Source organism: Dermacentor albipictus, chromosome 5, assembly GCF_038994185.2.
Source record: "Dermacentor albipictus isolate Rhodes 1998 colony chromosome 5, USDA_Dalb.pri_finalv2, whole genome shotgun sequence".
NCBI classification, from domain to species: Eukaryota; Metazoa; Arthropoda; class Arachnida; order Ixodida; family Ixodidae; genus Dermacentor; species Dermacentor albipictus.
Window position 1 is genome coordinate 61,445,942 of NC_091825.1, and position 13,121 is coordinate 61,459,062.

General features: G+C 48.9%; 1 protein-coding gene across 5 annotated transcripts in view; it reads left to right on the top strand.

Annotated features, from left to right (window-relative positions):
* LOC139060456 (protein IWS1 homolog) overlaps nt 1-13,121 on the top strand; it is an 84,099-nt gene that overhangs the window by 13,274 nt on the left and 57,704 nt on the right. For all 5 annotated transcript variants that reach the window (XM_070539590.1, XM_070539588.1, XM_070539591.1 and 2 more), the window contains exon 4: nt 7,097-7,437. In XM_070539590.1, coding sequence (XP_070395691.1) covers nt 7,097-7,437 — 341 coding nt within the window. The remainder of the gene's footprint in view (nt 1-7,096; nt 7,438-13,121) is intronic.

Here is a 13,121-nt window from a genome sequence, read left to right on the forward strand (position 1 = left end):
ACTCTACACTTCCATACGATTGTTTTGTGAATGCTGTAGTAGTAGTAGTCACAGGTTCTGCCATTGTAACGTGACACAGCCTGCTTGCAAACGCGATATCAATACAGGAACGGTATTGCGTCGTGGGTCTCTGTAGCATCTTCGGTTTCAACAAGTAGGGATCTAGGAACCGCCGTGGTTGCTCAGTGGCTATGGTGTTGAGCTGCTGAGCACGAGGTCGCGGTATCAAATCCCGGCCACCGCGGCCGCATTTCGATGGGGGCGAAATGCGGAAACACCCGTGTACTTAGATTTAGGTGCACGTCAAAGAATCCCAGGTGGTCAAAATTTCCGGAGTCCTCCACTACGGCGTGTCTCATAATCAGAAAGTGGTTTTGGCACATAAAACTCGATAATTTTAGCTAGCGATCTAGCATGAAACTCTCGATCCTTTTGCCATGTTCCTTCGCCACATCGCCGTTAGTCACCGCACACGAGGAACGGCGTACTATGTGACTTTAAGGTCTTGATCATTTCTGCCACGAACGTTTCCGCGTGACAACGAGACGTGTTTGGTCTGACGTACACGCTGACGATCACAAGTCCAGTAGGCAGCGTGACTACACAAGGGTCTCCCACGTGACTTCTTCACGCCGTTGCAGATACATTGCATCGGCCTTAAAGGGAAGCTGAAAGGTTTTCCAGAAAAAATGAGTGAACATCTGTACATAATGGTTTTCAACCCTCCGAATTCGAATATCGTATCGAAATTGAGCGAAAGAAAGCGCAAATATATTTTATTTCGACGAAAAGTGCAGCAGCGGACACGCCCAGCTCGCGCGTCTCGTTTCCGCCTGTGATTGGTCGGTGCGCCTCGTGACGTCAACCGCTGCCGCTACACATGAAGCGCGGTGCCAGGTAGTTTGGTGCTGTTTTTCTGAGACGGTAATGGAAAATTTAGAGAGACTGCGTTTTTCTGAGGAGTTCGGCATTACTCCCTACATGTACGAGCCGATTGAGAAGAGCCGGCCTCTCGAAGAAGCAAACGATGCTGGTGCGAGCAGTGCTTTCGACGCGAACGAAAGCAAAGTCTTGGGATCTCCTCGTGTTGGAAATGCTCTTTGGTGATTATGTTTTTTTCAAAGCAATCTAGTGATCTCGCCGTCTTTCACCGATCTAGTGAGCTCGTTTCCGGTCAAACAACTGTATAGTGTTGTGTTCCTGCATGCTTCCTCGTGGAACGTAAGCGGGGATGCGATCGTCGGCATTTGTGCGCTGTCCAAAGCTGTCGGCAATCTACAAAGACGGTTTAAACGCGTGAAAATCTTCCCGGTTCATGCAGTACGTGTAATGACCTTTATTTGTTGACTACCACTCACGTTGACTACCACTCACGTTGATTACCACTCACGTTGATTACCACTCACGTTGATTACCACTCACGTTGACTACCACGCACGTCGACTACCACTCTACATACACACAGACGCACCAACAAAGGAATACAGGGTCGATCAAAGCAGATTACGATGGCACGCACGCAGAAAAAAGCGCGGTCAGGCACGGTTGCGGACGCTGCGAAGGAACGAAACAGTAGAGTTGACGTCACAACACCGCGGTTTCCGGTCTCCGCTCCACTCGCTCACTCAACGGGGGGCGGAGCTACAGCGAAATTTCAACCGACGATTACGTCGCTCCTAATTGAAAAAAAAAACCCAAATTTTACCTGCATGGTTTATAAGGTTCCCGCATCCGTATATGAGCGTCTTATTTAATTCGACAGACTCTTCAGTTTCCCTTTAAGGGCACGATCGGGCTCGCGTTTCCGTTCGCATAGGGCAGTGCGCTGCACGCGAGGCCTACTCATGGTGACGGCCGGGAGTGCATTGTGTGACGCGAGTAATGCAATGCAGATATATACAGTTCATCTGGGTAGCGTGGCGTTCAAACATCTTTCTTTAGGAAAGGGACTTTGATTTCTTTTCCCGGATCTTAAAACGAGCCCGTGTTCACGCGCACTTGCTGTCTCCGATAAGCAGGGAAGCTCAGTCAATCGCGACAGGGGTGGTGTCATGCCTAGCGGACGGAACTTGCGCTTTCAGTGTACTTTGTGCGCATGCGCTACTCTTGCTGAGCTCACCGCTTCGCGCCCTTATCAGACACTGACCGGCCGGCCAGTCGATGCTGGTGCAGTACTGCGAATGTAAACTGTAGTGTTCTATGGAGATGTGTAAGTTGGCTTTCCTGCAGTGCGTTTTCGGCGTTCACGGACGAATCAGGGAGACACAGAAAGCTTCGCTTAAATATGGAGGCAACAAGACTTTCTTTTCGTTTGGATTCGATATTCGGTTCGATGTTCCATGCTTACAATTCAAGAAAATGTAACATTCGCGCATCTCAATTATTTATGCATGAATCATCAGTGATTCCGAACTCGCGCGTGGCGCATGCAACCTGATTACACGAATACCGGTGACAACATCGAACACAGACTGAATCGGTGACGATATTTGAGGAAGTGCCGAGTCAGAAAGACGCGTCCCGTGCGGAGCAACTTTTGAACGCGCGTGTCGATATGAACGCTCGAGCTGCGTGCGAGCCGTTGTCATTGCGGCATAGTATTGTCGACAATGCGTCGGCTGCCTGCGCGTGAAGTCTCGGAGAGAGAGAGAGAGAAGGAGGAAAGGTTGGGGTAAAGTGCAGCGCATTAACTGTCTCTCAGCAGAGGACACCTCAACCGCAGGGAATGAAAGTAGAGGGAGAGAAAGTGCACCAGAAACAGCAGCACGCCGCGGAAATGCAATGGAGCTAAAGGCGGCCGGCGAGGCCGACAGCCTCAGCGAATGTCAGGAGCGCACGTAGTAGTGTCCTGTGAGGTCTCCAGAGACGCTACAGAGGTGAGAGAGAAAGAAACAACTTTGTTTGCCACTGTAGGGTAGGAAGTTAGGGCAGGTAGGGCCTAGTGTGGCTCCCAGGTGGGGGCGACGTCTTGGGCCCACGAGACGAGTGCGAGTTGCGTTTTCTTGTCTGATCTTGTCAGCAGCTGCTTCCAACCCTACTCGGAGGGAGCTGGCAGTAATGATTGTGGGCCAGGGTTACCCACGCATTCCCAGAGAATGTGTGCCCGAGTGGCGAACACTCGATGGTCGCACATAGAACAGACGGGGTCGTAATCCCCTTAGTGATTAAATATAGCCTAGAATGACTGAGAATGGAATCAGTCTGCAGTCTGCGAAGCAAGGTGGCTTGCACTCGATCGAGGTCGGGGTGGGGAGGCGGGTAAACGCGTCTCGTCTCCTTGTAGAAGTTGGTAATGTGAGCATAGGATTTGGGGGCCTCTGCGAGCGCATCCGGATTCGAGGGGCCGCCCTCCCGGTTAGTTAGGCCTCGAAGTGCGCGTGGCTGCAAAAAGGGCGAAGCCAAACAGACGAATCGTCATGCTTCGCTCAGCCGGACCTGCGGCGGAGCTGGAACAGTTGTCCTACCTTCCGCTGCTGGTGTCTTAGCGTTGCAGGAAACAACTAGGGCTTCTGCTGAGCAGTTGCGTGTATTCCACAACGTGGTACATACATTAGTTGAAGCGCAACGGACAGCACACTTTAAGCTGCAAACGCTGCCTCTTTTCCCTTCATTTCGGAGGGCATAACGCATGCACCGTGAGTGCTGGCTCTTTTCGCTAAGTGTTTGCTCTGAATTGATATCACAATCCCGCCGCCATTGTGTGGAACCTTAGCGCCGCCAGCGGCGTTGCGGCTATCGTACTTCAAAGGGAATGAGACCGTGACATAGGTAAGCAGTCGCGTTTTTCGAGCGACGTTGTGGTGTACACGCCACAACGGGGGGCCGGGGGAACCCTCGTAGGCGCGCGCGCAAAGCTCAAGCCAGCAGTGGAAGGCAGAACACTGTCCTGGCGCCACAGCAGAGCTGACTGTGCCAGAGCTTTAGGGTGCATTCGTTTCGCGTCTTCGCTTATGCAGCCGTAGGTATTGCACGTCTCTCACGGCTGTGGATATCTTGTAACCGAGATAAATAATTGTAGCCTTTATAATCCAAAAAATAGCTAAAACCTCATGACCGCGTTGCGCTGAGTTTTACGCTGGCAAAAATAGGACGAAAGAGGGAAGGAGAACTTTATTTAAAATGGTCCTGAACCACCCTTCGGAATTGGCGAGAAAATACAGTCCACGGACAGCGTATGCTGCTGTGAACATCTCGGCCAAGTTTTCCAGTCGCGCGTCACGCGTGGAGCTCGCAACCGAAGCACAAAGTTACCTTTCTCTCGAACGCTTTTATTGCGATAGCAAGTATATAGACACTCCAAACACTCGGACACTCACAACTTCACAACTATACATCAATGCACCTTAACCCAAATTGATTCACCTTCATTCACTTTCCTCCTCCTTAAGTCACCTTACTCCAACTTGTTCTCACTTTATTTCACCTCACTGTAATTCACCTTAATTCACTTTAACGAACTTCAATTCGCTTTTATTCACATTAATTACCCATAATTACTACTAGTTAACGTTGTTATACCATTTACTAGCTTCTGCATCACTGCTGAGATCACACGAGAAGCCGATCACGGCCCCGCCTCCTCATTGGCTGCGCCGTCACGTGCCCAGCGACGCCCGCACTAGGCCACGCGTTTACCGAGCCAAATGGCTGGGTTGTGTGCAATAACGCACGCATTAGGCACCCTTTTAGCCAACTTCCTCGGAGGTCCTAGCCAAATCGACATTTACCAAATTTTCCTTTGAAAGGCAATAATTTACTTTATTTGGAGGAGCCCCCCTAAGAGATGTATCCTGAAACCGAACATTCTTTAATGCATTTTTACTTCTTGAGCCGTCGGCCTTTTCGGTACCATCGCTTGATAACGCCGGAGTTTCTGCCTCATGGGACATATAATGTTTTGGCAATCATAAGTTCCTAGGTTGCCCGAAAACATTCTAGAAAGATCGCGGTAAAATAACAAATTCTTCCCTAGATTTCTATATTGTCGGTTGTTATATTGTTGCTATATTGTCGGTTGTATTGTCGGCCTTTACGGTACCATCGCTTGATAACGCCGGATTTTCTGCCTCATCGGACATATAATGTTTTGGCAATCATAAGTTCCCAGGTTGCCCGAAAACATTCTAGCAAGTTCGCGGTAAAATAACAAATTCTTCCCTAGATTTCTATATTGTCGGTTGTTTCATCCCCTCAAAAGAATTCAAGTATTGGTTACGTGATGAAAAAATCTTTTTTCCGGTAAAATAGTTTTGAGAAAACGCTTTCCATGACGCACTCATCTACCAAAAATTTCCATGACCCAGATGCATTAGTTATATTCACTTTTGTAGTGCAAGTATTCATATCAGCACGATATCACAACACAATATTTTCAAAGCCAGGAACAAGCTTCTTTGCTGGTAGACCATTTTTGAATGTGCTAAAAAGCGCCGCACAGAATGCGGGCCAGCTACAAACATGTTACTCAGTAGCGAAATATGCGAAGGGGAAACTGAAATGTTAGTTGTGCGTTGGCGGTTATAAATTTGTGTCCATACTGTCTAACATACCATGGGATTTATTTGAAACAATTCAACAAGCCTTTGTACAATGTAGATTCCGACGAGTGTGTTGAATCAGACATATTTTTTTTAACCTGCTATCACTGTCAATGCTTCATCCCGGTTGCAATTCTGCAAGATATTCTGAATTATATTTAATCTCGTTCAATAGATTTCTGTTTATTCTTTACGCTACGAAAGTTGCTATTTTTTAGAATGAGCTTCGCAAAAGCTAAAAAAAAAAGTCATGCACTGAAGCATATAAACCAGCATGTATATTACACGTATTGCATATGGAATACCACTAAGATCTGGTCGTGTTTCTTTTTTTTTTACATACAGGATGATGTATCTATAACAGGTGAGAGCAAGCTAGATGCCTGACATTTCTATGTGCATCAAGTCCAGTGATACATTACAAATATTGCAGTGTCTTCCACCATATTATTATAGTGTGGCGGTTGATCACGAAAAAATGAAACAAAAGGGAGAAAACTTTAATTATTCTCTTGCGCGATACATTGAAGTCGCAAATTTCTTGGGTTGCATCTATTAAAAACATCTATAACGATTACTGAAGTTGTGTAACATATTATTTTATGAATGCTTGTTAAAGGTTCTCGTGGGAACCTTTACATGCTGCCTAATTAATGCTGTCACCCGAAAAGTCTGCTAGCTGGAAACAAGGGTTGTTTTGGCAGGAGAGATACGTTATTAGCATAACTCTTGTGAGACGCTATTCACAGAAACATTATGCATGAAGAGAACTATGCGCTTGGCCCCATGTCTCATGTGTAGTTCGAGACCTGAAGGAAATTTTTAATTTCAAAATGTGAGCCTTTGGAAGTCACAAAAGTCTAAAACAGGTTTTCCCAGTGGAACGAACGTTTTTAATAAATTAGGGGCCCGAAAAGAACGTTTTAGGATTAACAATGTTTAATGATTTCTATTTCTGCGAGTCTCAGAAGTGAGGGTCGAAGCGAAGCAAGTTACAGATTGCTTTCTGCATAAATTTATGAACTGTTTTTCCCTTCTATTGACAGAGACAACTCATGTGGAACTTACTTATTCGGTTTAGGTTAGTTATTCGATGGAGATGGTGCTTTGACACTGCTTGCGCCGTTGATAGAACTCAAATGGATAAACCACACTGGACAACAATTGTTACTGGTGCGTGAGATCCCCCTCTGATTCTTGTGGTTTTTTATTGTCGTCACTTGAGAAGTGTGCAGATTAGATGAATGAAAATGTCTAAATATATTAACTATAGTAAATGCTGCATCACTTACGTTACCTCGCGGCACACGTACCATATATTCAATAATAACATTTACTTTTACTAATAACACGAGAACAGTAGCGCTATATGAGAATATACAGGGAGGATAGAAGAAGAACAAAAATAGTAGAAGAAGGAACGTACCTTTAGTTCAAGCATGCAGTTACTGATGATTTACACCACTGCATTTCTGTCAACTATACTTCTGGTATAGAATATTACAAATGACTGACAACAGAGAGGTGCGTTTTTGATTAGGCTGCTGTTACTTTTGCAGGTGCTCGTGCCGCTAAAGATCGTCCAACTATAACTCGCGCCAAACAAACATCGCCGACACGGAGAACATCGGTTTCGCCCGGCGTAAGCATAACGCCCGTCGACAGCCGGACTCCGCCTTCCGCCTTCGCTAAGGTGTCCAAGGGGTCTACAAGATCGGACGACGCTGTGAGCCGGGGCAGCCTGCCTGACCGCGTCAGTCCTCCAAGAAAGAGTTCGTCTAAGAACTCCAAAATCCGCAGCGACGAGTCGCAGTCTGACCGGCGGAGCGGTGCATTGAGCCCGCGCACTCCACGTGACCGAAGCAGCCTTCCACATAAGATGCCTTCCAAGGTATCCCAGGTGAGTGACGATTTCGAATCGATGTATTCCGGAAGTAACCGGGACTTAATTCACGGGAGCCCGCGTTACCCCGTTCGCCCTTCAGGGATGTCTTCTAAGACGTCCAGGGCGCGCGACGACTACGAATCACGTACTTCTCAGCGGGGTCGCGCCCGGAGTTTGGACAGCCCACCTCACCACAGCAGTCCTCCAAGAAGGGGAGCATCTGAGGCGCCCAGGGTACGCGATGACTATGAGTTGCACAGTGAGCGGCGGAGTGGCGCACACAGGCACGACAGTCCACCTGACCGCAGTAGCCCTCCAAGGAGGACTTCCTATAGGCCGTCCACAGAGCGTGGTGACCATGAATCGCGTATTAGCCGACGAACTAGCACACGGAGGTACGACAGCGCACTCGACCGCAGTAGCCCTCCAAGGAGGACTTCTAGGACGCTCAGAGAGCGCGACGATTACGAATCACGCTCTGAACCGCGGAGTCCCGGCAGGAGGCCGGACAGTCCACGTGACCTTTACAGTCCTCGAAGGAGTGCATCTGACGAATCCAGGACGCACGATGAATACGAATCGCGCTCTCACCGTCGGAGTGACTCAAGGACGTACGGCAGTCCAGCTGTCCATAGAAGTCCTCCAAAAGCGGCTTCCTGGACGTCCTGGTTCCGCAACAAATACTTCTCGCGCATTGGCAGGCAGAGTGAAGACCATAGGCCTCGCAGTCCACCTGTTTGTAGTTCTTCACGAAGGGCTTCTCCCAAAACGTCGAGAAAAAGCAGTAATTTCGAATCGAACACTACCCGGTGGAGTGGTGCCCGAAGGTCGGAACGAGGCAGTCCTCGAAGGACGAGCGCTTCTAAGGAGTCCAGATGGCGTGATGACTTTGAACCATGCTCTCGTCAACGGAGTGGATCCATTAGTCCAGCCGACCGCAGCAAGGCGTCGACTTCTCGAGGCGAAGAGAAGGAAGGCACGGTACGCCTCTCGTGTCCTAGTACTGTGCTGTCATTACAGAGTGCTGTCATTACAGAGCAAACTGGAAAATCCACTATGAATTAGATATACAATATTTATAATACATCACTATATTGCAGTGACTTTGGGTTTTAGGAATTTAGGTTTGTCAACGACCAACATATTACATGCAGGATGCCGCAGCTTACGGAAGCCATGGTTTAAGAACAAGCCTAATCATTGAAGCAAGCCTTGACGAAATGTATGGTGTTGTTATTGCATGAAGAAATTCAATATTTTATTTACGTTAATTGCATGAAACATCAATAGTATATGTTATAACAAATACAGAAGTATTAGTTATTTGGTAAAACTTCGAAAAAGACAGCTACTTAGCGCTTTACAAAATATCTAACTCGACAGCTTCTATTTTTCTAGTTATTGCCTAATTATGTTTCTGTGTACTAAAGCACGCCCGCGAATGTGCATTTAAAAGCGATAATGGCAAAGCTTTCACTAGGGGCGAGGGCTATTTTTTTGGCTTCTCTACGTCTCCCGCCATACACATAATAGTAAATGAGGCATAGCACAGCCGACGTAGCTGTGCACAAGTTAAAAAAAAAATCACCGACGATTACGATGCTCCCTATTGCGAAATTTGAGCGCAGCTGTATACGTGTTTTCTTTTCGTGGCATATTGAGGCACAGAATATGATAGAGACATGTAGAAATAAAGTCGGCTATCGTAGAAAATCTGGTTGGCGAATCAAGCGCGTCGGTTTTTATGCATGACTTGCGGAACGTTCCAGCGTATCGCTGGTGCCGCGTGGCTTCCAGAAAGTACTACACAATTCGCGTCGCGCGTGCAGTCAGATTACAAAACAATCGCAAACCATGACAATGTAAACAAGCGCGAACGAGACCAAACCAAGCAAACCAAACAAGCGCGAGCGGGAGCTGACGCGAGCAGTCCGGGCGAGTCCGTGTGACACCAGTTTCCCGCGAGCACGTCACTGAAGGAGCCGCACTCATTGGTCTCCGCCGTTCGCGGCTCGCGTTTTTCATCTCCCGCTCCACGGTCGCTCTTTCATCTTTAGCTGTGCTCGTTCGCTCGGTTATGCCCCGTTCACACTGAGACTTTCGGCGTCGGGAGCGGCGCCCAGTTCGGCGGAACCCAGTTCGGCGGCGGCGAGATCCGCTGGAATAGCCCCTTCCGCGCCGATCGCTCCCGTACCGATTTTTGCGGCAGCTGCCGCCGGTTTGCCTCGCCGCCGCACGGCGCTGACCAATCGGGGAGCGCGAAACAGAACTTCCAAAGATGACGGCCGAGTCTCACGTCATGTTGCAGTCGTCCCAGTCATCAAAGTCTGCCGCGACATCCACATCCAAAATGCTCATCGAACTGGTGCGCAACCACCCAGTTCTCTGTAGTACTCCACGTCGCGATTTCGCAGGAGGGGTAGCAGTTGCGTGGCGTGCCCAAGCTGTTCGCGCTCTTGCAGAGCTGGGCGAACCCACCAACGCCGCTGCCGCCGTCTCTTCGGCGAATGCTTCTGCGCGTCACGCATCGCCAGAAAGGTGCTTGCCAACAGGCCGAGCAGTACTGCCTCTTCTTGCTGGGGGTTCATCACTGTCTTCCCATGTAATGGTGGAGACGCGCAACATAAACACGCCAACTCGATGCGAGCGGAGACAACTGCGCCATTTCGAGCAGCGCGAATATCCGGGATATCCCGCGCTTCATTGGAGGTTAGCACTTTATGGGGCAGATGGCGCTGTATGTCTTTCCGGCGGCGCGGTCCGCAAGCAGTGTGAACTACGCGATTTTCGGTGGCAGGAAAATTCCATTCGCTGTAGACGCCGGATTCCTCAGTGTGAACGTACACTGCCGGCGCCGCCGACGCCGACGCTCGGCGCAGAAACGGGTGCCTAATTCAGCGTTTTTACCAGCGGTTTATGACGTTGTGTTTCTCGGCGTCGTCGCATGAATGGCGCCAGAATGAAATTTACCCAGTTCTCATAAAATTTTATGTCTTAAAATCAGTGGCACTTATATATCTGAAAGACAGGCGGCTAAATTCGACGCTGCTCGTGAAACGGTGTCGTAACACTCTGGATCGCTTGTAAAATTTATTCACTTAAAACTACCTAATGATTTGTCGGAGTGTGAACATTTTCTAAACATCGACCACAATGTCATTCCCCTTACACTTTCACGTGATGACAAGGTGTCTCGTTTATTGCCTTGAAGACACCACGGGCGTCTCGTAGAACACATGTAACTGGAAAATATATGGTGAACAGTTATTTGCAGAATTCATTAAGAAAACGTTACCTTTGCCACACATAGCATCTTAAGGATAGCCATGCAACGCTTCCGAGCATGTGCAAAAGGACTTTTTGCGAAGGATGCCGATCATCGACACATTAAATTTCGCATCCACGTCAGTCGCAATGTTCACTCTTTCCTTTACACAGTTTTTGTAACGTGAGCTACACTGGCCGAGGTTGAGCAGTTTCGCGTGGCTCCTGGAGAGCCGTGCTGCGCATGCGCGAGGAGCAGTGAAGTCTCACGGCGCACAGCTGGCGCGCCGGAGCCGCCGCCGCCGCGCGCGCCTCGCCGGTCTGCGCATTCCAGAGTGACGTCATAGCCGTCGCAGACGCACTTGCGCCGGCGCGTTCCCAGCTGTGCGCCTCCGTTGCGCACTAGCCAAGTCTGACGCTGCGCCAGAGCCGCTTGATAGCGCCTCTCATTTTGTGCGCATGCGCAGAGGTATTAGTGGGGGTATACATATAGCGGGGCGTTTTCCAGTGTGGTATAGCCTTGGAGAAGTAGAGCGAAATTGCTGCTCAGCGGCGCAGAAGAGCGGAGAAGCTTAACTCGTCGTATCCCGAAGTAGTTGTCTGACAATTAGCGGTTGAGCGTAGGAAGAACGAACAGAAGAAGGCTAAACGTGCTGCGGAGACACCCGAGCAAAAGGAGGAACGTCTAGCAAAGCGGCGTCGCCAGGAGGCTGAGCGACGTGCCTCAGCTCATGCTACGTATATCCTGGCATAGCTGAGCTAAGCGACTGCTAATTTTTTCACCATATTTGATGTCAGTGATAGTAGTAGTTCCACTACAATAGCGGGTTAATTTTTTCGACACAACCGCAACCTGCCTTATTTTCAACATACATAAACAAGACTTGTCATTTAGATTATCGAAGATGCCCGGGAAAGTAATCATTTTCTGTGCAGCTATGTGAGCCAAAGTCGGGAGCCTTTTGCGCCAATCAGGTAAGCACGCACGCGCACGCGCACACACACACACACACACACACACACACACACACACACACACACACACACACACACACACACACGCGCGCGCGCGCGCACACACACACACGCGCACACACACACACACACACACACACACACACACACACACACACACACACACACACACACACACACTCACTCACTCACTCACTCACTCACTCACTCACTCACTCACTCACTCACTCACTCACTCACTCACTCACTCACTCACTCACTCACTCACTCACTCACTCACACACGCACACGCACACGCACACACAGACAGACAGACAGACAGACAGACAGACAGACAGACAGACAGACAGACAGACAGACACGCACGCACACACACACACACGCCAAGACTGTAGTCTTCCGAGGCGTGTTGATTCACGGCCATGCCTTCTTCTGTTGATGACTGATGACGTGCACATAGTTTCCATGTCGACTGTAAATGGCGTTGTTTTTATGACAGCCAAAGTTTTTACAGGGAAGGCATTCGCGGCACATATTTATAAGTTTCTTGGAGTGAAAGGTACATTGTCCACGACAGCAGCACCCCTGATAGTGTTTACTCTTGTTTACGGAACTCTTGGAAGAAAACACGGCCGAAAGTTAGCACAAATTGCTTTATGCAGCGCAGCCAGATCATCTCATCATTATGCTTGTTCAACCTCCAAGGCTTATCTAGAATTCTGTTAGTATTCCACAACGTGTGAATACTAGTAGCCAGCAGTTGCTGGCAGGTACATGATGATGCAAATTCCGAAACAGTCTTGCAACTTTGAAGTAAATCTCATTGTGCAAGCCATATGACATGCTTTGAATGCCATTCAACTCAGCATTGTCCAAATTAGTTTGGGTCATACGGTTGTTAATTTCCTTCTGTTGACCGGAGTCGGGAGAACTGCCAATGGGAGAACTGTCATTTTTCTTTATACATTGTGCTTGCCTAACCACTACCATATTGCGATAGCAACTGCATTTTGGGAGAAATTTCGTCGTCTTACTCCCCCCCCCCCCCCCCCCCGTCCTTTCACCTTCTCGTCTTGATGTTTCGTATAAAGTCCTAACTTGGAAAAAATCTTGGCCCGCGGAGCATGTGCTGTCACCGAGGTAGCTTGAGGCACGGTTGTATGCGTGTCATACTCCTGCATGGCCAATGTTTCAGGTCACGTAGTCAAGCACGTGCTATCGGAGGGGGCAGCGCGTCTCCCCTTCTCTAGCCCGGCCGTGACTGCGCATGTCGTTCCATGCGGTCCACCCGCTGTATCTCGCAGGTAATCTGCGTCAGGTTCAAAAGCTAAGGGTGAGCCTATAGATGGCAGGCGACTATGCAAGTGGTCTTCCTGCGTGCGTTGTGCTTGAGGTAGGGAATTCTCCCGTTTTGGAGACGCGGTGAAGTGAGAGACAGCAACTGTGCAATCCCCGTGGCC